We start from the raw sequence: 25900 nt of genomic DNA, 5'->3' as shown, positions 1-25900 counted from the left end.
CACCATTGGAATTGCGAAATGCCATCTACATAAGTTCAAAATCTGTATACGATTTTCCCCAACAGTTGTGTTGCTTTACGTATCTTTTGCACTATACCTGTCACTGTAGCTAGTGCAGAACGTTCCTTCAGCGTCCTTTCAAGAATCAAAAACTTTCATAGATCGTGTTCATCTCAAGAGCGAGTTTCCGGACTTGCCACGCTTTGTGTTGAATCCGTTTTGGCAAGACATTTAAATTTTGATATTATTATAAAAATTTTGCAGCGAAAAAAGCAAGTAGAGCCACTGTTTGATATCCGAACTTTCTATATAGAATAATTAAAATTTATAATCATCATTAAATTTATGAGAAATGTATTAAAATGTTACCAAATAACTAGAAAAGATTATTTGAAACAATATGTGGCTGTTAAAAAAAGAGTTTTACTTCTACGTTACAATAAAATAGTACAAATAGTAAATATTCTGTGTTAATTTTATTGTCAGCTTTAGTCCAAAAATCATTTAGTTGATGTGGTAAAATTTTTTTTGGTGTAATCCATCAATAATGATTCATGAATGAGACGTCATTAATTCAAGTTAATTTTGTTGTTGTTGTAGCAGTGCTTCGCCCCACCTAACAGCTGCAACCGATCACAAGTTAATCAAATGTATTAGTGAATTTTTAATAGGGGGCCGTAAATTGCTTAGTCCCGGGCCCGGATTTTCCCTCTACGGCCCTGACGATGCACCACCTAATTATTATCGAAATTTATCAAAGGTCGTATCAAAGGACGCGTCTCGACCTACGTTTTAAGAATCCGAAAGCGAAAATTAAATTTTTATTTCTGTCAAAAGATATAAGCAAAAATCGGTTCAAATTTCCATGTGGTTGTTGCTTTTTGCCACATTTGATGGACACACACACACTAATGCAGAAAGGTGTTCTGCGTGCATTTAGTTTTGATCCCCAAACCGGTGTCGAATCCACCCAGGGTCATTTTATATAAGCGCGGCCGAAGGCCGCCAACCCAGAAAGGCGTTCTATGCAAAACAATTGTGGATCGGGCCCCATATTTCGGACCCTCCGGGTCGTTTTACGGTTTTTTGTAAATAACTTTTGACCCAAATAAAATTTTTGATTTTCGCTTTCGGATTCTTAAAACGGAGGTCTAGACTGGGCTTTTGATACCACCTTTGAGAAACTTCGATAAAAATTAGGTCTTGTAAAACGTCACCTTAGTTTCATGTCCGAATCAATTTTAGCAAGCTGTGCTATTGTTTTTTTGTTTAAGATAACATCCCATCTTATTTCTATACCCTCCTGTGTTTGCGATTCTTTTAAATTTTTATCGTATTCTGTTTCTAGGCACACAAGTGGACCAAAAACTTTCTCGTATTGATAACCATCTTCATAAAGCAATAGCACTTGTAATGGTTCAGTATCTATACCTGGCTTCTCTAAATCCTTAAATGTTGCATAAATATTTTCCTTCCATAATTCCCCCAATTTGTTTATTTGTGCTGCTGATATTTGTCGTGCACGCAACTGCTCTTGCTCGGTAGGCACTTTAACCAACCACGGCAAAAACGAACGATTAGGGGCCCTATTCAGTAACTGTAAGTTTTAAAATGTACACTTTTTCTTCATATAATTTGGATGAAAGAAAAATGTACATTTCAAAACATAGTTATTGAATAGGGCCCAGTTATAAGTGGCTTCCATTGTTCCTGATCTCAATTCATATCTTTCAAAGGGTTTTGCGCTGCACATAGTTCACTAAAATTTAAATTTATTCGTTTAAATAGATACACTTTTTAATATTTACTCCATTTTCAGCTTACCGGCATAACAACACTACAACAGAATCAGCCTGTGCTGGAATGAATCCTAATATAAATACATTACGTACGCCACACGAGTAACATTTTAGTACTGTTTCTCCAAGTGGACCTTCAGAATGTGGGGTGACTTCCCTATGTTTAGCCCTCACCGAATGATTAACAATTTGGGATCCAGATGTGCTTCCACGCCCATTGCAAAACCATTTTTTTTAATTATTGCACATCACTTCGTCATCGAAATTTTTGTTGCACAAGTTTGCTTTGTTCCGTTCGCCGTTTCCATAATTTCTCTGCACAAAAACAGCCCTGGTATTCCGATCTTGTCTTTTCTCGCGAGCGGTTGTACGGTGTCATCCTCGGCTCAACGTCAATGTTCAGACTTTTTTGCGTGGAGTGGAAAATTAAAATAGGCCTCAATGTTGGCTTCGGTGCTACCCTCGGGCGTTTTGGCGGAGTTGGGAGATGCTATACCTCCCTGACCGGGGAAATCGAAAAAATCGAAAAAAAAACATGGCGTCTAGCTACAAATGGAAAACAATATAAATTTATACAAAGAAAATTCTCGAAATTTAACATAACGGGAAAATGAAAAAACATGGCGTCTAGGCACATATGGAGAACAATACACGAAGTGAAAAAACATGGCGGTTGGCCACATAAGGAGAACAATACAAATTTATATAAAAGGAAATTCTCGAATTTTCCTTAAAGAAAATTGAAACTTCAATTATAAAAGGCGTTGCAGCTTTCGAGCTGGCCAAATAAATCGAATTTTATTCGACCTTCATCCGGTATTATTATATACGCGCAATGAAGTAACTTATTAGAAAAAAATAAAAAAAAAACAGCCCTTATTTACCACTATCTGTTGACAAAACATTTTTTTTCGTTGGGCAGTTCTTAAAGCTGCAGATATTGGTGCGTTATCGGTAACCGTATCGGTAACCTTACAACAGCTGATTCGACCAACCTTATAAGAATCAATGCAATCGATTATTGGTGCCGTTAAAGCTGGAGACATTGGTGCTTTATCGGTAACCGTATCGGTAACCTTTTAACAGCTGACTCGACCAACTTTATGAGAATCAATGCAATCGATTATTGGTGCCGCTAAAGTCGTAACCGTATCGTAGCCAACCAATTGGGTTTTGGTTTACCATCGTAACGATAAACAGCTGATTACGTTAGGGATACGGATACAGCGATACGACATACGGCACCAATGACTCCAGCTTAAAGCTGAGGACATTGGTGCTTTATCGGTATTTGTGCCGCAATCGATTATTGGTGCCGCTAATGTCGTAACCGTATCGTAGCCAACCAATTGGGTTTTGGTTTACCGTCGTAACGATAAACAGCTGATTACTTTAGGGATACGACTACAGCGATACGACAAACGGCACCAATGAATCCGCTTTAAGGTCGTAGCCAACCAATTTGTTTTTGGTTTTCCGCCGTAACGATAAACAGCTGATTACGTTAGGGTTACGACTACAGCGATACGACAAACGGGTTGGATTTTATATAAGGTGCCACGATTTTGAAACTTTTGTTGATTTGTAGGGGGGTCACAAAATTATCATCCGTAACTCTAGGAAACTCTTAGTTTATGAACTATAATCTTTTTAATATGAATTTGGAGCTTTTAGGCCGATTTAATTAAATAAAACAAGTTTATTTTTTTATTTCCGACGCGTTTCGACACATTTTCGTGTCTTCCTCAGGGAATCTATTTATTAAATACGAAAAACATATATGTTACATATACAATAATTGGTATTAATGTTCAATATTAAATCACTTACATTATTTAAACCAGTGGTTTTTGTCACATTTCTTTAAAAATATAAGTACACATATTAATAACAAACAAATAAGAACAATAATTAAAAATCACACCAACATTTGCTACATTAAAATACCGTCTATTAACATTAAAAACAATATTGCACTTGTCACCTCCAGACATTCTTTGTTATTGACGTCGCATAGGCACAATTAATATTATCAACGTCCTCTTTGAAGTTAATCGTTGTTGGTAGTTTTTGTTGTATGCGCAGTCCCTCTAGTGTCATCCTTCTACGTGTTCTGCTTTCCACATCCAGTATTGTTGCGTTGTCGAAATCAGCTGTGTATTTCTTTTCCGTAAGGTGTTGGGCCAGTGCTGTGTTGCTTTTGTTGTTTTTTGCATCTAGTTTATGTTCCTTTATTCTCGTTCCTAGTGATCTTTTTGTTGTGCCGATATAATATATATAAAGGAACATAAACTAGATGCAAAAAACAACAAAAGCAACACAGCACTGGCCCAACACCTTACGGAAAAGAAACACACAGCTGATTTCGACAACGCAACAATACTGGATGTGGAAAGCAGAACACGTAGAAGGATGACACTAGAGGGACTGCGCATACAACAAAAACTACCAACAACGATTAACTTCAAAGAGGACGTTGATAATATTAATTGTGCCTATGCGACGTCAATAACAAAGAATGTCTGGAGGTGACAAGTGCAATATTGTTTTTAATGTTAATAGACGGTATTTTAATGTAGCAAATGTCGGTGTGATTTTTAATTATTGTTCTTATTTGTTTGTTATTAATATGTGTACTTATATTTTTAAAGAAATGTGACAAAAACCACTGGTTTAAATAATGTAAGTGATTTAATATTGAACATTAATACCAATTATTGTATATGTAACATATATGTTTTTCGTATTTAATAAATAGATTCCCTGAGGAAGACACGAAAATGTGTCGAAACGCGTCGGAAATAAAAAAATAAACTTGTTTTATTTAATTAAATCGGCCTAAAAGCTCCAAATTCATATTAAATAGCTAAGCAAATATTTGGCCCAACTCAATCATATAATAAATAGAGCGGAGAGCTTAACCCGCAACAACAAAGTACGAAAAACATAAAGACTTCAAAATGAAACACTTCTTCCGACACATCAAGTACAAGTATGACATGGACACCTGTTACATTATTAAACAATACGGCAAAAACCAAAAATCATTGGCAAAACAACAACAAAGGCTGAAATTTCTGCTAAAATGCAAAGATTTTGGAATCACACCATCACACTTAAACGGTAAGGCTGGTAAATTTACAAAAGGCTTCACATTAGAAAAAACGAAGAAGGAAATGGAGAAGATAGAAAGGAAATTCTTGGAAAAAGTCTTAAGCTTAGAGGTAAAAGAAACGAACATACAAATAAAACTAATAAAAGACACTACAAGAGAAATAGAGAAAAAATTGCGCCAAAAAGTAGAAGAAAAGGATTACAAAGCAATTGTAGAAACACAACAACAATTTTTAGAAAATACAAAAATAAAGTCAGAAAGTACCCTCACGACAAAACTACATAAATCAATTAAGAGAAATTTTGAAAAATTTGATTTGAGATATAATGAGGATTGGATTACAAATAATACTAAAATCACCATTCCCCCGGAGTGTAAATGGATACTATCATTAGGTAACAAATTCGCGCTACCAGTTTCCAGGAAAACTTTTTCACCACTACATCTAATTGCTGATATTGAGTAAAATATACAGACAATAACAGACAATAGGGAGAAAGATATGGCTAGATGCAATTTCGCGAAGAAAATTAATACCTTTAGGAACAAAATTCAGAACAACGCAAAAGATAAATTCATACTCCAAATCTACGAAAATACACGAAAATTTATTAGTCAACATAAATATAACATAATTATCACAAATGCAGACAAAGGCAACAAAACAGTGGTGATGTATAAAGAAGATTACGAGAAGAAAATGCAAGACCTGTTAAACGATAAAACCACATATAAAACAATTAGAAATGATCCCACCCAATATCTAGTGCGCAAAAACAACAACATTGTAAACTGTCTCTACAAAAACAACAACATAACCTTGAAAGAAAAAAGCTATCTGATGTGCACAGCAGCTACGGCTCCCAGACTTTATGGCTTGCCAAAAGTTCACAAAATTAACACACCACTTAGACCTATCTCATCATCAATCAATGTACCTTGCTCCAAACTATCCAAATTTGTTGGGAAAGTTCTAAAAAACGTAGTGTCTGAAACGCTGAATATTAAAAATTCCGTAAGCCTAAAAGAAAAAATAAAAAATTTAAATATTGAAGAGGATGAAATTCTCATATCTTTGGACGTCGTCTCCCTCTTCACGAACATACCGATCCAATTCGCCATAAGCACAATAATGAAGAAGTGGTCAAGCTTGAAGACTTTTACAAACATCAACAAAATAAACTTTTTAACACTACTTGAATTTTGTCTGAGAGAGAATAACTACTTCCTTTACAATGAAACCTATTATCAGCAAACTTACGGAATGCCAATGGGAAATCCTTTATCCCCAACCATTGCAGACATTGTCCTTGACAAAATTATTGACGACAGCATCGCTGAGCTAAAATCTTCCGACATATACATCAAATACATAACGAAATATGTAGATGATATATTCGCCGTAGTTAAGGTCAAAGACGTGGACGAAATTCTAAGAACATTCAATAGACAACACACAAAGATACAATTTACAATAGAAAAAGAAATGGGCAGCAAACTGGCATTCCTGGACATAGAAATATACAAATCCAATAACAAACTAACCACTAACTGGTACACAAAATCCATAGCATCATCAAGACTAATTAACTATCATTCAAACCACCCATGGACGCAAAAGAAGAACACCATTATCAATTTTATATCGAAAATTTACACCTTGAGCGACCAGGAGTTCATAAATCACAACAGAGAGAAAGTGATACACATGTTACGCAAAAATTGTTATCCAGTCAATACAATAGAAAATTTAATACAAACAGCAATAAACAAAAACAAACACAAGAATCTGAATACAGCAAATAGCGAAAATACCAAAAAAACATACACTAGCGTTACATACATACCACACCTAACAGACAACAAAACATTACACAAAATCATACCAAGCAGTAACACAAGCTATGCGCACAAACCTAATCATACATTAAAAAGCATATATACAAAAACAAAGGACAAAATTGAAAAGGAACAACTACATAACGTAGTTTACGAAATTCGATGTCATGGTAAAGAAGGAGAGAAATGTAACAAAGTTTATATCGGCACAACAAAAAGATCACTAGGAACGAGAATAAAGGAACATAAACTAGATGCAAAACACAACAAAAGCAACACAGCACTGGCCCAACACCTTACGGAAAAGAAACACACAGCTGATTTCGACAACGCAACAATACTGGATGTGGATAGCAGAACACGTAGAAGGATGACACTAGAGGGACTGCGCATACAACAAAAACTACCAACAACGATTAACTTCAAAGAGGACGTTGATAATATTAATTGTGCCTATGCGACGTCAATAACAAAGAATGTCTGGAGGTGACAAGTGCAATATTGTTTTTAATGTTAATAGACGGTATTTTAATGTAGCAAATGTCGGTGTGATTTTTAATTATTGTTCTTATTTGTTTGTTATTAATATGTGTACTTATATTTTTAAAGAAATGTGACAAAAACCACTGGTTTAAATAATGTAAGTGATTTAATATTGAACATTAATACCAATTATTGTATATGTAACATATATGTTTTTCGTATTTAATAAATAGATTCCCTGAGGAAGACACGAAAATGTGTCGAAACGCGTCGGAAATAAAAAAATAAACTTGTTTTATTTAATTAAATCGGCCTAAAAGCTCCAAATTCATATTAAATAGCTAAGCAAATATTTGGCCCAACTCAATCATATAATAATCTTTTTAATTTCCAAATTTAGAAAAATTTCAACTTAAGTCCTGCACTTAAAATTCGGGTTGCACATGTCAATAGCGGTATAAAAAGACGCGTATTTGCGTCAAGATTCAAAATCCGAAAGCAGAAACTATGTTTTTTTTATCTCGTTTAAAAGTTATTCGCGGAAAACCCGTCGGTACTATTGTCGATTTTTTCGTTGTTACAATTAAACAAACGAAAACATATGAAGGTGGTGAATAGTGTTGCCAGCTCTGCAACAATGTCTTTTTATTTTGGTAGAACATTATAAGGTGGGGGCATGTGATGTCCTTCTGCGTAGTACACCCTACTGGGCTTAATTGCAGAATACATACATTTGTCAAATTAAAAAAATTTATATGAGTATCGGTAGTGGTGTTTATGGTGAGTTCAACCGTATAATTCTTTTTGGTGCAAATAATAACTATAGGGGTAATTCCACGTCAAAAGTAACGCAGAAGGACATCACCGTAGCGGTAGCCACGGTTGTACCACACACCCGGACTTGGCATGGCGTAGCCCAGGGTTATTTTTTATAAACCCGGCCGAAGGCCGCCTATGCAGAAAGGTGTTCTACGCAGAATTAAAATTTAAAAAATTTCCACCAAAAAAGAGTTTTTCAAATTTTTGGTAAATACAGACTAGAAAAGTTAAATATATATATACATGAGATGAAAGGTATTTTACTAAGTTATTTTTGGATTTTTTAATTTTTGAAATCCATCCACTAGTTTCGGAGATATTTTGATTTGAAAATTCATAATTTCGCCTTTTGACATGGAATTACCCCCAAACCTTTCATTTGCACCAAAAAAGAAATATACGGTGGAATCAGCATAAAAATCTCTATAAAACCCTATTTTATTATTTTTTTGACAAATGTATGTATTCTGCACTTAGGCCTAAAAAATTTTAATATTTACTTAAAAACCTCGCGTTTCGCTAAATTAAATACATTAATTTAAAATTATTCAGAGAATTACAAAAACAAAATACATTGATAGTGTATGTTTGTTTGCGTTTATGTCGACGTGCCACCACCTTATAATTTTCTACCTTGATAAAAAGATATTGTTGGGGAGCTGGCAACATTATTCACCACCTTTAAATGTTTTCGTTTTTGTAACTGCAACAACGAAAAAAGCGACAATAGTACCGACGGGTTTTCCGCGAATAACTTTTAAACGAGATGAAAAATGTAGTTTCTGCTTTCGGATTCTGAATCTTGACGCAAATACGCTTCTTTTGATAACGCTATCGACATGTGTAACCCGAATTTTAAGTGCAGGACTTAAGTTGGATTTTTACTAAATTTGGAAATTAAAAAGCTTATATTTCATAAACTAAGAGTTTCCTAGAGTTACGGATGATAATTTTGTGATTTTTATGACCCCCGCCACACTCGAAAAAAAAAATTGGAAAACCGTGGCACCTTATTCAAAATTACCCCTTAAAGTACTCTTAGGTACCAAAACAGCAACTCTAGATCTGAGATTTGCATCAGGTGAGCGAGGCTGTTTGTAATTTTGACATATATCGCTTAGTTGACACACTGGTACTGTACACAATGAATGGAACATGAGTCAACTAGTGATGTTAAATATTCGATAAGATCGTGGAAATTATTTATATTATCGCAGCATCTCTAAGTGTGTGTTATAGAGTTAATAGAATATAACTTTAACTTTTTATTGAAAGGAGTTTACAAGTCGATATGTCGCAGGTGTCGAATAAATCCGGTACGGGATGGCCGAGGCGAAGTAGTCAAGGGCAAGTAGATGCCAGTGTAAATAATGGTATTCAAAAGTACTCGACTGGTCAATCTATGGCTATAAACAGAACAATAAATTTGTAAGTTTGGTGCCAATTTTTAAAAATTGAATATGTGGTATGCACAACTAGACTTTTACCCTTTCTGGTAATAGGATAGTTGAGGGGTCGACTGCTAATACGCTAGCAAAAATATCGAGAGAGGTGTCAAACGACGCGTCTTGACATCAGTATTAATAATCCGAAGGCGGAAAATAAAAATTTTAACGCGTTCAAAAGATATTAACGAAAAACCGAAAAATGACCCGCGGGTACCTCCGAAACCGGGGGTCGGATCCATAGTATTTTTGCGCAGAACACCTTTCTGCGTTGGCGGCCTTCGGCCGCGATTATAAAAAATAACCCTGGGCTACGCCATGTTAAGTCCGGGTGTGTGGTATAACCGTGGCTACAGCCACGGTGATGCACAATTTTTTTTTGGGGTACAAACACAACAACAACCACATGGAAATCGCCAACTTCAAATGCAAATATCTCCGGACAGAGATAAAATTTTTCTTTTCCGCCATCGGATTATTGTTCACGAGATTAATACGCGTCGTTTGACGTATTAGCAGTCGACACCTCAACTAGACTATTACCCCCTTTCTATACTTTATTTTGGTTGCGATGTAAGTTAAGCACAAGTAAAAATCCAACTGTAAAATTAGTTCTAAAGCGCGTCTTGTAAAGACCTAACTCTAGTTTTGTAGTAAAGTGCTAGGGTAAAAAATTACCCAATTTTAGTGACTCCATACACCTCTCCTTGCGTAAACGTGGAGCATTAATACATTTAATATATGTAGAGGACAAGTATTCCGCCTGCATTTCTTTGAACGCACTGTGCCGATTGAGTCTATTTTCAACCAAATCTGGCATTCAACATTTGGCTTGCGGTGGTTAATACGGAAATTCGATTTTGTGGTAACGTTTTACAAGACGGTGCACCACCTAGTTTTTATCAAAGATGGTATCGAACACGCGTCTCGACCTCCTTTTTTAGATTAGATTGGATTATTTATTTATTACGGCCAGAAGCCTAATTCGTAAATTTGAAAATATTACAGTTTTTTATCTTATAGATAAGGTTTTACAATATTCATATAATTTTGTTTTAAATACTGTTATTTGGTTGCAACTTTTTATATCCATAGGCAGATCATTGTAACTTTTCAGACCCTTGTAGAAAATGTTCTGTTGATCAATTTCAGTTCTAAAAAACGGCAATTTGAAATTATGTTTGCTCCTCGTATTTATGTTGTAAGTTTGCTCAACTAATGCTATATTTTTATTTAAATACTCAAGTACATTTCCATGTTTGATATTAAATATGAATTTCATGGAGTGGAAAAAAATCTTTTGTTTCACACTTAACCAGTCTAAAGTCTTCAACATGTCAGCCGTTCGTGTATCTCTAGGTTTCTGAAGAATAAATCTCATGCATCTATTTTGAAGCTTTTGGAGCTTGTCTACTTCTTTATCCGATATTATGAATAGAATGGACGGGCAGTACACGAAGTGCGGTTCTATAACTGATTTATATAAGATTATTTTGTACTTTTTCTGAATGAATTTCGTTGTTCTCTGCATCACTCCTATTTTATTAGCAACTTTTTTAATTGTATAATTTATATGATCTTCAAATTTGAGTTTATTATCAATTATTATTCCTAAGTATTTTATACTGTTAACTCTTTGTATGATTTCATCATTTATTTTTAGCTTGGCTATATCCTCCTCATTGATATTCCTCCTTGTTATTATCATATATTTAGTTTTATTTATGTTTAGTTTCTGTCTATTACCACACAACCATTTATACAAGTTATTTATTTCATGTTAGAATCCCGAAGCGAAAATTAAAATTTTTTTTTCTGTCAAAAGATATAAGCAAAAAATCGGTTCTAATTTTCATGTGGTTGTTGTTTTTTGTCAGATTTGTTGTACACGCACACACACTAATGCAAAAAAGGTGTTCTGCGCCCATTTAGTTTTGATCCCCAAACCTGTGTCGGACCCATCCAGGGTAATTTTTTTTACGGTTTTTTGTGAATAACTTTCGATATAAATAAAATTTTTGATTTACGCTTTCGGATTCTTAAAACGGAGGTCGAGTCTTAATACCACCTGCACAGGGCACCGTCCTGTAAAACGTTACCGATTTTGTTGTTGTTGTATTAAAGATAAACCACTCCCCGAAGACTTTGAGAAGTGCTATCGATGTTGTTGTAGCAGTGCTTCGCCCCACCTAACAGCCGCGACCGACCACAAATTGTCATCAATATCCTCTCACGGGAGTCCAAGGAAACTTGCTGTTTCAACAGGGGTGGACCATAAGGAAAGGGGTGTTAGAGGCGTTGGTTCCACATTACAATTAAAGAGATGGTTGGTGTCATGTGGGGACACATTGCAGGCGGGGCATACATTTTGTATGTCGGGGTTGATTCTGGATAGGTAAGATTTTAACCTGTTACAGCATCCAGAACGAAGTTGAGCAAGAGTGACACGCGTTTCCCTGGGGAGTATGCGTTCCTCTTCCGCGAGTTTTGGATACTTTTCTTTGAGTACTGGATTCACCGAGCAAATCCCGGCATAACGGTCCGACGCCTGTTTGTGGAGTTCACCAAGGACCTGCTTGTGTTTTTTCGCTTCATACGGCTGGGTTCTCAGGTGCCGTATTTCCTCAAAATGCTTACGGAGATGACTCCTTAAGCCCCTAGGCGGTGCTGGCTCATCAATCAGATGTCTGTTGGGATGCTCAGGTTTCTGGGTATTCAACAGGAACTGTTTGGTCAGCATCTCATTTCTCTCCCTGATTGGGAGTATTCTCGCCTCATTATGCAGATGGTACTCTGGGGACATAAGACAGCCCGTGGCGATTCTGAGAGCAGTATTTTGGCAGGCCTGTAGTTTCTTCCAGTGGGTGATTTTTAGGCTTGGCGACCATATGGGTGACGCGTAGCACGTAATCGGCTGGCTAATTGCTTTGTATGTAGTCATGAGCGTTTCTTTATCTTTTCCCCAAGTACTGCCAGCGAGGGATTTGAGGATTTTGTTACGGCTCTGAATTCTCGGAACAATGCTTGTGTTTTTTCGCTTCATACGGCTGGGTTCTCAGGTGCCGTATTTCCTCAAAATGCTTACGGAGATGACTCCTTAAGCCCCTAGGCGGTGCTGGTTCATCAATAAGATGTCTGTTGGGATGCCCAGGTTTCTGGGTATTCAACAGGAACTGTTTGGTCAGCATCTCATTTCTCTCCCTGATGGGGAGTATTTTCGCCTCATTATGCAGATGGTGTTCTGGGGACATAAGAAGACAGCCCGTGGCGATTCTGAGAGCAGTATTCTGGCAGGACTGTAGTTTCTTCCAGTGGGTAATTTTTAGTCTTGGCGACCATATGGGTGACGCGTAGCACGTAATCGGCTGGCTAATTGCTTTGTATGTAGTCATGAGCGTTTCTTTATCTTTTCCCCAGGTACTGCCAGCGAGGGATTTGGGGATTTTGTTACGGCTCTGAATTCTCGGAACAATTGCGGCTGCGTGCTCACCAAAATGTAGATCCTGAACAAACGTCACACCCAAGATTTTGGGGTATAAGAAAGTCGGTAGCGTAGTGCCATCGACGTGGATGTTCAAAATGCAAGGAGCTGCTGGGAGGATGACAATTTGTGGGAAGGACGCAACAAATTAAATGGGGTTACACTGAAATGACAGTCCTTGGTCGGGAAAAATCCCGAGTCGCTCCGGTACATAGAACCGACTGCCTTGGGAAACGAGTGCTATCGATGTTGATGGTCCTTTGACTGATATAGATCCTATACGTTCCGGGTAACAAAGCGCCATTAAGGTACCCGCCCTACTGCAGTTAAACTGTAATGGATTAACTCCGAAGATCACGGAGGTAGTCCATTTCAAGAAGCGGCATAACATCCGCATCGCTGCGATTCAAGAGACTAAACTCACAGCAAGATCTGCTGTGCAGACCTGTTCTGGGTATAATGTCCACAGAAAAGATCTCGAGTGGAAATGGAGCGCTTTCCAAGGCCGTTGGTTCTATGTACCGGAGCGACTCGGGATTTTTCCCGACCAAGGACTGCCATTTCAGTGTAACCCCATTTAATTTGTTGCGTCCCTCCCACAAATTGTCATCCTCCCAGCAGCTCCTTGCAGCGGGACTGCTCCATATTCTCTTGCTCCAGGAAGGTATCGAACCCAATCCGGGTCCTTCTCCTGACCCCGGTCCTGAGAAATGGTTTTGCTGCATCTGCCGGAAAATAATCTTTTTAGGACGGTCATACTCTTCTTGTTGTAGCAATGTTTCGCCCCACTTAATATATGCGACCGATCACAAATTGTCATCAATATCCTCTAACGGGAGTCCAAGGAAACTTGCTGTTTCGACAGGGGTGGACCATAATGAAAGGGGTGTTAGAGGCGTTGCACAGTGGGGTAATCGAGCCTGAAAATGGAGATCAATTCATACGAGCATTTAATTCAAAATATTTTCATGTAATTATATGCTTAGTACCGAATGAAGTAAAAAAAGAAAAATCCGAAAATAGTTTAGTGAAATTTTTTTTTATCGAGTTTTTAATATCATTAGTACAGATCGAAAAAGTAAAACTTTAGTCGTTCCTCTTAAAAATAATTTATATGTTAACTAATAATTTTTTAAAGTTCTGATCATCATAAATTGTATACTTCCTTCTTCATCATCATCTTCCCGAAGAGAACATAGGAACTTACTTTACTCAGTTGTAATGTTTCGACACTGTATATATTTTTTTCCTTAACATATATAAGTTATTGTTAAGAAACATGCAGCAAACATTCAAAAAACCGAATCCAACCGTGAAGTATGGAAAGACCAAATTGTAGGTTTTCTGTTTTTACAGCCCGTTTTATCATATTGTCGATTTCATTGAATTCTTTAGAGGTTGCGCCACATAAGTAACATTTTTGTGTGGCTGCTGTTTCGGTTAAGGCGTTGCATACTTTTCCATCAACCATAGTCAAAATCAAATCGTGCTTAATTTTTAAATATTTATCATTATGAAACACACCCGAATGAAAAAGACCTTGTATTTCCTTATGAATTCTATCTTTTTCATTTTTAGAAACATCTGATGACTCTTTAATAAATTCTATTTTTAATGGTCTACAAAATCTAGTAGATGCAGGTCTAGGATTTTTCCAGATAATTTTGCTTCCACAAGTTAGCCTTAGTGGAATAAGCAGGTAATAAAAACTGATGAATCGCATGCATCTGGCTCGAGGCACCTTTGCTTATAGGATGTATGGCCAGAGCTTCCATCGACCCCCATTTAGAGCACAGACAACGTCGCGACATTTCCTCTTCGTTTAATGTTTCAATCATTTTTTGGCTTACCGAAATCAAACGCTGTACAGTATGATCTAAAAGTGCTTGCAAGCTCACTTGTGCTGAAGTTTCGCTTATTTGAATACACTCATTGTTGGGATAACATTTTTGTTTTGCAGACTGTCGAGATAACTTAGCTTCAACTAAAATTGATAGCACTTCTTCTTTAGACATTTGTGTTGAATATGTGGGTGTTTTCGCAGCAAATTGGCGATATTTTGTTGCTCTCGAAGGTGAGCTAATTATTTCCTTGACAACTTTAGATGCATCAGTCTTTCCTGCAGATCTTAAGCTCATTTGAGTAGCATAAGCTAATACAGAGAAGGGCGTTTCGTCTCTTAAAACTCGGACTTTCCTTTGCTTCGTTTTTTCACACGATTCATCAAATGAGACTTCTTTCCGACCACGTTTACTTTGCCTTGAATGCAAAAACCTATTGAGGATTCAAGCCAACTTTTGTTTACTTTCAAAAAACGATCTTCGTGTCTAAAGGACCTGTTCCAACGAATTTTGAACTCAGAGATGAAATGTCTTAGCTTATCATCGAACTCAATTACATTTTCACCTGATGGCTTTGACGTGTAACCCAAATAGTATTTGAACTCGTTCCTATAAAAAAAAAACATGGTAGTAGTGCAGTTTAGGGGCCCACCCTAAAGTTGGGCCAAGATTTTCGAGTCAGGTATCAAAAGACGCGTATTAATCTCGAGAACAATAATCCGAAGGCGGAAAAGAAAAATTTTATCTCTGTCCGGAGATATTTGCAGACAGTGAGTGCTTACGGGAGTCCCTGTCTTCGTAGACTTACCTCCGGTGTAAAACACAGACCAATGTCCGTTGATCTTCGGCCCAACAAGTTGGTACCATTCGGTGAGCTGGGGTGTTCAAGTCCACCAGCCTTGGTTTGGCCGAGGAGGACTATCCATTCTCCTCTTCCATTTTCGGGTAATGGCACCCGGTTGCACGGCAACTCCACCGCGAGTTCCGTGCTTGCCTCAGAATCCCTCTTTCATTAATTTTGATATCTCGATATCTGATTAACATGTTAATCAGATTGAGATATTGTGTTTTGTCGCAATTTAGGAATGTGACCAACCTTTTCTATCCTGCAGTGTTACAACAATGTATAAATACATTGTTAACGACGGAGCTTGGTTTTGCTTAGATATCGCTTAAGGGCCGCACTACGTTGACAAACAGAGTGAGCTTGGCATCAAATTATGCTCCGTCTATAAAACTCCATCACAATTAAAATCAAGGGATGTGACCAACCTTTTCCGCGCACAGACCTGTGAGTGCCGATTGCCCGTCTCAGCAATGTCTCTCGACATCGCTTAAGACCACACTACGTTGACTTGCCATTGCACGCCATATTGTGCTACTATTGGCTTCCATTTTTGCTACTAATTTCGCTCCAATTTTCACTCAATTACGCAACAATTATGCTCCATTATGCCCTCAAATAAAATCCTACCACAATTAAAGGGATGTGTCCAACCTTTTCCGCTCACAGACCTGTAAGTGACCGAGTACCTGCCCCAGCAACATCCTTGCATTGCAGTCCGCCCATGGTGTTATGGATTAACACCAATGGAGGGATAACCTGGTGTTTTATAAGCTTAGGCTTTAACCAAGAAACTAATAATCCAAAAAAAAAAAAAAATAAATAAATAAATCTGCGTACAAATGTATATACATTTATATGTAAATTATTACATTTCGTCATTGAAGCAAAACAGGATTTAGCTCACTTTTAATAATATACTTATGTAAATTCCTCATAATTATGCCATATGTAAGGGAATAACCAGTAATATGTAAGGGAATAACCAGAAATCGAGCAACCACAACAACAACAATGTTGACCTCTATTTTGTTTGGTTTATAATTTGCACTTGTAACATTTTATTCCCTCGAGAATTTCTACATATTTCAACCTATGCGAGGTTATATCATATAAATCGATATTCTGTAAAAGTGCGCAGCAATAGCGCAGCTTGTTTTTTTACAGAATGAAACTATGATTGTCAAAGTATTTTTAAATGAAATCAATGTTGCTCGATCCTACTTGCATCACAACCATATGTATACGTATATAGCCAAAAAACACGTTTTTTTACGCTTTATGAAAAAAAAATTAATTAAAATTCTTAGAAACGTAAAAATAAAATTACAAGATCACTTTTTATTGCTCAGCTACCTGAACAAGAAGGTTCCATTGATCTTTTTGATTTATTTAAAAACAAAAGCTAGAAACACTTCGAAAAATGCAAAGTTTATTTCACGTTTATCGCACTGCGCGCATAAAAAGGAAAAAGTGTCAAATTTGGGAGCACATTGCAAGAAAACGGTACATTTCTGGACAAATATATATTTACATCGTGATGCAGAATTTTATTTACTTTTATTCGGTACTAAAAGAATTTATGCCTTGCGAAATTAAATTTTTGAATTAAACCCCAAAATGGCCATCAATTACCCCCACTGTGCGTTGGTTCCACATTACAATTAAAGAGATGGTTGGTGTCATGTGGGGACACATTGCAAGCGGGGCATACATTTTGTATGTCGGGGTTGATTCTGGATATAAAAGAGTTTAACCTGTTACATTATCCAGAACGAAGTTGAGCCAGAGTGACTCGCGTTTCCCTGGGGAGTATGCGTTCCTCTTCCGCAAGTTTTGGGTACTGTTCCCCGAGTACTGGATTCACGGGGAAATTCCCGGCATAAAGGTCCGACACCTGTTTGTGGAGTTCACCAAGGACCTGCTTGTGTTTTTTTTTCCTTCATACGGCTGAGTTCTCAAGGTGCCGTATTTCCTCAAAATGCTTACGGAGATGACTCCTTAAGTCCCTAGGCGGTGCTGGCTCATCAATCAGATGTCTGTTGGGATTCCCAGGTTTCTGGGTATTCAACAGGAACTGTTTGGTTAGCATATCATTTCTCTCCTTGATGGGGAGTATTCTCGCCTCATTATATATATGGTGTTCTGGGGACATAAGAAGACAGCAGGGGACGCGTAACACGCAAACGGCTGATCATGATGAGCGTTTCTTTGTCTTTTCCCCAAGTACTGCCAGTAAGGGATTTGAGGATTTTATTACGGCTCTGGATTTTCGGAACAACTGCGGCTGCGTGCTCACCAAAATGTAGATCCTGATCAAACGTCACATCCAAGATTTTGGGGTGTAGGACAGTCGGTAGCGTAGTGCCATCGACGTGGATGTTCAAAATGGTCGACATTTGGGACATCCAAGTTGTAAATAAGGTCGCGGATGATTTAGTTGGTGATAATGCCAGGTTTCGCGCGGCGAAGAAACTGGAGAGATCAGGGAGGTAGCCATTTATTCTGTTGCAAAGCTCATCGATCTTTGGGCCCGGGCCTGTGGCCGTTATTGTGCAGTCATCGGCGTAAGAAACGATAGTAACTCCTTCTGGTGGCGAAGGTATTTGTATTTGTATTTGTATTTTATTAAATTTTTTTCCTAACACAACAATTTGACAAAATTATTTTATAGTGCTAATCAGAACAGTGACAGAACAAAGGCGAAAATTCAAAAAATGTTTCAATAACTTAGAATAAACAATATATAATTTGTAAAATAAGACTTAATGGTTACAATAAATTTTAAAGAGCTTAGCCTAGGGACACAGAACAGAAATAAGAATAAAGGGGACATTGCAAGGGTAGGTAATACAGTAATAATATTAGGTTCTATCCTTTGAGGAAATAGGAGGTGGCAAGAAAAACGGATAGAAGATCAGTAAAGAGAGTCAGTTGAAGAAGGAGAGGTGAGTCAATTAAAGAACAAGATTAATTCTTTTTTGAAATGTAGTGCATTACTTATTTGTCTTATTCTGGCTGGAAGGGAGTTCCAAAGACGGATCGAAGTAATGAAGAATTGGCGTTCGAAATTAGCATACGGTGTTTAACATGTGCAAGAACCATTGTCCTCGTAGAATGAAGAAATTGAAGCCTGCGATATAGGTAATAAGGCTCCTTCGTGTAGATTATCTTATGCAAGGTAATAAGTGTTCTAAACTTTAAAAGATTGTCAAAAGAAATGTCTAGCAACTTTGCAGAATAACAGGAAACGTGATCAAGTCTATTCAGCCCGTAAACGTATCTAGCAATGTTATTGTAGGCAACGTTAAGCTTCTTTTTACTCACAGCGTCACAGTTAGAAAAAATCTCACAGCCGCAGAGGAGCGTAGGTATTAAGTACGCTTTGGATAAAAGTAGTCGAATATGTAGCGGAGTGAAATACTGTGTCAACCACAGTGTACGGAGCATACCGTACACTTTTCCTACGGTTCTAAAGATATGGTCTCTCCAGGACAATGTTTTGTTAAAAACTATGCCAAAATTTCTTGCCGTGTCAACATATTCTGTAACAGAATTTTCAAACATAATATTGTTTAAGCCATTTGTAGCTAGCGGCTTTCTACGGATAACAATGCACTTCGTCTTTCTAGGATTTAGACATAAACCATTCATGGAAGCCCATACACCTATTTGTCTTGATTCAAGTTACTTATACATAAACTCATACAATCGACAGGACAGCACGTATACAATTGAACATCGTCAGCATAGATGTGGACGTCACAATACTTAAGAACACGAGGCAGGTCATTAATGTACAATACAAACAACAAAGGACCAAGGATTGACCCTTGGGGTACACCACGCGAAACGTCTAACAAGTTTGACTTTCTATTATCTACACATACTGCCTGCGTTCTGCCGTCTAGATAAGATCTGATTAGGTTGGTTGCATGACTGGAAAAATTAAACATGTTTTCCAGCTTTTTACATAGTAGGTCAAGAAGGGTTAGGAAAGCCGTAAAGTTATCATCTATGCGCTCCCGTATATCTTCTACCACAGAAATAAGTGCCGAAGTACAGCTCCTTTTTGGTCGGAAACCGGACTGATGGTCCGTTAAAAGTTTATTTACATGCACATACATATGTGGCGATCTGCCCATGTAAGATGCGCTCAACGACCTTCGAAAGGAAAGGCAGTATGGCTATCGGCCTGTACTCTTTGTTTTGTTTGGGAATGGGGATAACTTTAACAGCTTTCCAACATTTTGGAAAGACAGAGGTGGTTAGGATAGAGTTTATTAAATAGGTTATATGGGGCAGGATTACGGGTAGAATAATTTTCACAAATTTTGCACATATTCCGTCTAAGCCTATAGCGGTGGACTTCACAGAAAGTATGGCTTTCACAACATCACAGTCATCGACACGAACAAACTCGAGGGGACTAGCATCAATATTTACACGATCACCGTAGTTGTCAGTACATACATTAGCAGCCGAGGGAGGTACTTAAAAAACTATCATTGATATCGTTAACATCTACATCAGGGGGGCAGAGAGATCGGCCTTGGATTTGCCAATTCCAATTTTCTAGATCCTATTCCAAGTTTCTTTTGAATTTAAAGCGGTGCTGAACTTATTTTCGTAGAAATGAACTTTAGCCGATCTTATGACTTTATTGGCAGTGACTCGTGCAGCTTTGAAGCGCATGCGCATTTCCACAGTTCTGTATCTTTTTCACCGGGAATAAGCTAGATTACGCAAGTGAATTAGATGCATAATACTGGCGTCAAACCATGGATTGCTATTGTGTTTCGTCACCTTAAGTTTCGTAGGAACGTGGTCGTCGAAGATCTTATTTATACTGTCTTGAAGGAATTTAGTTTGCCCATCCACCGATGCCATCGTTCGAAGCAATCTCCAGTCGACAGACTCCACTGCTTCAGCAAGTGCACTATAATTTATACTTTTAAAGTCACGATATGTAAACGAGCTCGGTGTAAACAACGTTTGAAAGTTGTAAGTAATGAATAGGAGGTCGTGTTTAGAAAAATTGGGAGCAGATAGCTGATCGTAAAGAAGTACTTTCTCTGAGTCGTTTACAAAGAAGAGGTCTAGCAGCGAGGAACTAGTGTTGGTATGGTAATGTTAGCCGAGAAGAGTCCCAGAGATTCCATACTTAGCTTAAGACTTGAATCTGTGAGCAGGTTGCTATTGAAGTCACCAGCTAGGACTATATTTTCGTAACTTAAGAGTAGAGGTTGCAGAAAATCAGTAAAGTCAGCAAAATTTACTTGGCGATTAGCTCTGTATGCACAGCCGACCAGGAGCTTATCACCCTTTGATGAAAAAACATCAACGAACACAAATTCTACAGAATCACCGGTACAAGAACTACAACGTAATTTACAGGACAAACTACTTTTAACATATATATAGCGACAACACCACCGTCACCACTTCTGTCAGCTCTGAAAAGTCGATAGCCATTTAGTTTCACTATCTCATCGTTATGGCGTGAAGAAAACCAGGTCTCGGAGATGCATATAATATCTATATCGGAGGCCTCGCAAAGATATCTTAACTCATCAAGTTTTCTATAGAGGCTTTGCGCGTTGATGTGTATGATATTTATACCTTTCGCACGCCTACTAAGTATGCGCAGCAACGTTGGAGAGCAGTCTTTGAAACTTGGGGACTTATAATAATTTAGCACCAGAGATATACAAAGGTTTGGCAATAAGCTATGCACTGCTTTTGGTTAAATGCAATTTGCTATGGCATATGAAGGTGAAAGAGGAAAAGAGACAGAAAGGAAAGAAATGACTTATACGTAATATACTTATTACACTAAATACGTGGAAGCCCGTTCTGTGCATTAGTAGATCGATTAATGGATTCGTCTCGAAAGGAGCTACCATCATCTGGGTAGTTTTGATATGTAAAAATTAAACAAACGTGGGATAGGACACCACCCTGAGGCACCCCTTGTTTAATTCTTCTTGGCTTTGATATTTCGTTTCTGAATTGCACCGATGCCTGCCGACCACCCAGATAATTTGCGGTCCACCTTTTAAGACATGGGGGAAGGGTAGACCCTTCCAAGTCTTGCAGTAACGTGCCATGGTTGACCGTATCAAAAGCTTTTGATAGGTCTAGCGCTACGAGTACTGTTCTATGGTGGGGCTTCTGATTTAGACCACCATTTTTCTGGATGCTAATGGCATTTAGCGCGGTGGTGGTGCTATGGAGTTTTCTAAAGCCATGCTGATAACAGGCTAGCTGCAAATTTGCTTTGAAGTGGGGGAGCAAAGGGGCTTCAAGCGTCTTGGCTACTGGCGATAGGAGAGATTTCGGGCGATATGACTCTCCTATGTTGGCTGGTTTCCCAGGGTTTAGTAGCGGGACCACCTTGGCCATTTTCCATTTTCCGGGTATGACAAAGGTGGAAAGAGTCAGGTTGAAGACATGTGCTAAATATTTGAAACCCTCTTTCCCTAGGCTTTTAAGCATCGGCATGGCTATGCCGCCTGGGCCCACTGCTTTGGATGGTTTAGCATGACCGATGGCATCCTCAACCTCTTTAGCGGTGATGGTCATTGGTGACGCGCTGAACTTATGTTTACGTGCGCGTCTGTTGGACCTCCTATTTTTGTCGACCGTAGAATGCATTATGTATTGTCGGCAGAAAGCGCTCGCGCATTTTTTCGCATCCGACAGCACTTTGTCGCCAAAGGCGATGGAAACTTTGTCATTGTGCCTAGACGGATTCGATAGGGACTTTACAGTGGACCAAAGTTTACCTACACTGGCAGAGAGGTTACAACAGCTTAGGTGCTCCTCCCATTTCGCCCGTTTGTGTTCATCCACAAACAATCTGATGCGTTGGTTTATGTCCCTTATTTGGGTGTAGCCGGGATCGAGCTGTCTTATAAGGTCACGTTCTCTCGCTAAACTTGCGGCCTCTGCCGGGAAGTGGGGCCGAATTTCGGGAATTCTACCGGCGGGAATGAAACGAGCCGAGGCGTATTCAATGACCTTGCGGAAAGCACGCTCCGCTTGGCGGGCATCAGTTGGGATAGGGAGGGCAGCAAAGCGGTTGTCTGTATAGGATTTGTATTCGTCCCACTTTCCTTTTTTAAAATTAATGAAAGTGCGTTTTTCTGCACGATGAAGTCTGCGGGACGCTCGAACGAAATAAGTATAGGCAGGTGGTCGGATGCCAATGTTACCATCGGCTGCCAGTTGACGCAGTTTACGAGTTCTGCGCTCACGATTGAAATATCCGGCGAACTGTGACGGCTTCCTACCATACGTGTGGGGGCGTCTCCGTTTATAGTGCAGAACGTCGTTTCTTCTATTTGATCCGCTAACATCTCACCCCTACTGTCCACCCGCAAATTTGAGTGCCATAGATCGTGATGGGCATTGAAATCGCCCAAGACAATGCGATTGTTTCCAGGGAGTACGCCGCTGAAATCAGGGCGGTATCCACTGGGGAAACAGGTGACAGGAGGGATGTAGATGTTGATGATTTCTAGATTTCCATCGCCCGACCGAACAGATAATCCTTGACGTTCTAAGACACTGTCCCTGCTGTCGATGTCGGGATCAAATATATGATATTGCACAGTGTGATCTTCCGAGTTAATCCATTACAGTTTAACTGCAGAATTCTGAAGTGCATAGGAGTAGACGTCGCCACTCTGGAAGTAAGTGACGGGTCACTACGCCTAGGTTGTGGAAGGCCATAACGCGATTGCTGTTGAGGCCCTGGGACTAGCCGTCCTTGGGTAGGCATTGGGATTCCCAGTGTATTTGGGTATGCGGCTGGGCAGCATGGCGCAATGAAACCCGTCGGGGGGGTTGCACCGTCCGATGCAACCATCCCTTACACGAGACACACTGACAAGAGTATGGCCGTCCCGCTTCCCAAGGCAGTCGGTTCTATGTACCGAAGCGACTCGGGATTTTTCCCGACCAAGGACTGTCATTTCAGTGTGACCCCATTTAATTTGTTTCGTCCCTCCCACAAATTGTCATCCTCCCAGCAGCTCTTTGCAGCAGGACTGCTCCATACTCTCTTACTCCGGGAAGGCATCGAATCCAATCCGGGTCCGTCTCCTGACCCCGGTCCTGAGAAATGGTTTTGCTGCATCTGCCGGAAAAGAATCTTTTTATGACGGTTATACTCTGTTCAGTGTGTCTCGTGCAAGGGATGGTTGCATCGGACAGGTTGTTCTGGGCTTGATCCCAAAACCCGACGTCCACGTAACTTTTATAAATCTTTTGTGGCTCCTTGCTGTTCGCGCCCAAGGGCGTCCCGTAGTCTACGCCTAAGCGTCCCCCACTACCTTCCAGCAGCCCCGCTGCTCAGCAAGCCACAACAAGTACCCGCTGCTGCTCGCGCCCCACGGCGCCAACAACTCAAACAGCTGATACCACTCATAACTACTACCTTCGTAGTAGAGTTGGTAGCAATGCTGAGCATCAGCCCCTGCCCCCGTCTTCTCGCCCCTCTTTTCCGGCAGCAAAAAATTACGGAGATAGTCGATTTCATGAAGCGGCACAACATCCGCATTGCTGCGATTCAAGAGACTAAACTCACAGCATTGCAGACCTGCTCTGGGTTTAATGTCCACAGGAAAGACCGCGAGAGCGGAAATGGAGGCGGCCTCGCGTTTATCATACATCACTCTGTGCAATATTATATATTTGATCCTGGCATCGACCGCAGGGACAATGTCTTAGAACGTCAAGGCCTATCTGTCCGGTCAGGCGATGCAAACCTAGAAATCATCAACATCTACATCCCTCCTGCCACCTGTTGTCCCAGTGGATACCGCCCTAATATCAGGGCCTTACTCACTGGCAACAATCGCATTATCTTAGGCGGTTTCAATGCCCATCATGATCTATGGCATTAAAGCTTGCGGGCGGACAGTAGGGGTGAGATGTTGGCGGATCAAATAGAAGAAACGACGTTCTGCACAATAAACGGAGACGCCCCCACACGTATGGTAGGAAGCTGTCACAGCTCACCAGATATCTCAATTGTGAGCGCAGAACTCGTAAACTGCGTCAACTGGCAGCCGATGGTAACATTGGCATCCGACCACCTGCCCATACTTATTTCGCTCGAGCGTACCGCCGACTTCATCGTCACTGAAAAACGCACTTTCATAAACTTCAAAAAAAGGAAAGTGGGAAGAATATAAATCCTTTACAGACAACCGCTTTGCTGCCCTCCCTATCCCGACTGATTCCCGCCAAGGGGAGCGTGCCTTTCGTAAGGTCATTGGATCCGCCTCGGCACGTTTCATTCCCGCCGGGAGAATTCTCGAAATCCGGCCCACTTCCCGGCTGAGGCCGCAAACTTAGCGAGAGAACGTGACCTTATAAGACAGCTTGATCCAGGCGACCCCCAAATAAGGGATATAAACCAACGCAACAGATTGCTTGTGGATGAACACAAGCGGGCGAAATGGGAGGAGCGCCTAAGAGGTTGTAACCTCTCTACCGGTGTGGTTAAAATTTGGTCCACCGTAAAGTCCCTATCGAATCCGACTAAGCACAAAGACAAAGTTTCCATCGCCTTTGGCGACAAAGTGCTGTCGGATGCGAAAAAATGCGCGAGCGCTTTCTGCCGACAATATATAATGCATCCTACGGTCGACAAAGATAGACGGAGAGCCAATAGACACACACATAAACACAAATTCAGCGCGTCACCAATCACCATCACTGCTATAGAGGTTGAGGACGCCATTGGTCGCGCTAAACCATCCAAAGCAGTGGGCCCAGACGGCATAGCCTTGCCGATGCTTAAAAACCTAGGGAAAGAGGGTTTCAAATATTTAGCGCATGTCTTCAACCTGTCTCTCTCCACCTTTGCCATACCCGAGAAATGGAAAATGGCCAAGGTGGTCCCGCTACTAAAGCCTGGGAAACCAGCTAACGTAGGTGAGTCATATCGTCCGATATCTCTCCAATCGCCAGTGGCAAAGACGCTTGAAGCCATTTTGCTCCCTTATTTCCAAGCACATTTGCAGCTAGCCCCTCATCAGCATGGCTTCAGAAAACTCCATAGCACTACCTCCGCGCTAAATGTCATTAGCACCCAGATAAATTGCGGTTTGAATCAATACCCCCACCATAGAACAGTACTCGTAGCGCTAGACCTATCAAAAGCCTTTGATACGGTCAACCATGGCTCTTACTGCAAGACCTGGAAGGGTCTACCCTTCCC

The 25900-nt window shown here is 39.6% G+C and overlaps 1 protein-coding gene across 1 annotated transcript in view; it reads left to right on the top strand.

The window, feature by feature from the left end:
* The first annotated feature begins 9241 nt into the window (after nucleotides 1–9241).
* Cpsf5 (cleavage and polyadenylation specificity factor subunit 5) overlaps nucleotides 9242–25900 on the top strand; it is a 262303-nt gene continuing 245644 nt past the window's right edge. The window contains exon 1 of the mRNA XM_067789252.1: nucleotides 9242–9483. Coding sequence (XP_067645353.1) covers nucleotides 9347–9483 — 137 coding nt within the window. The 5' untranslated portion in view covers nucleotides 9242–9346. The remainder of the gene's footprint in view (nucleotides 9484–25900) is intronic.

This window comes from Eurosta solidaginis, chromosome 5 (genome assembly GCF_040869045.1).
Source record: "Eurosta solidaginis isolate ZX-2024a chromosome 5, ASM4086904v1, whole genome shotgun sequence".
Lineage (NCBI taxonomy): Eukaryota > Metazoa > Arthropoda > Insecta > Diptera > Tephritidae > Eurosta > Eurosta solidaginis.
This window is presented reverse-complemented; position numbering and strand designations above follow the sequence as displayed.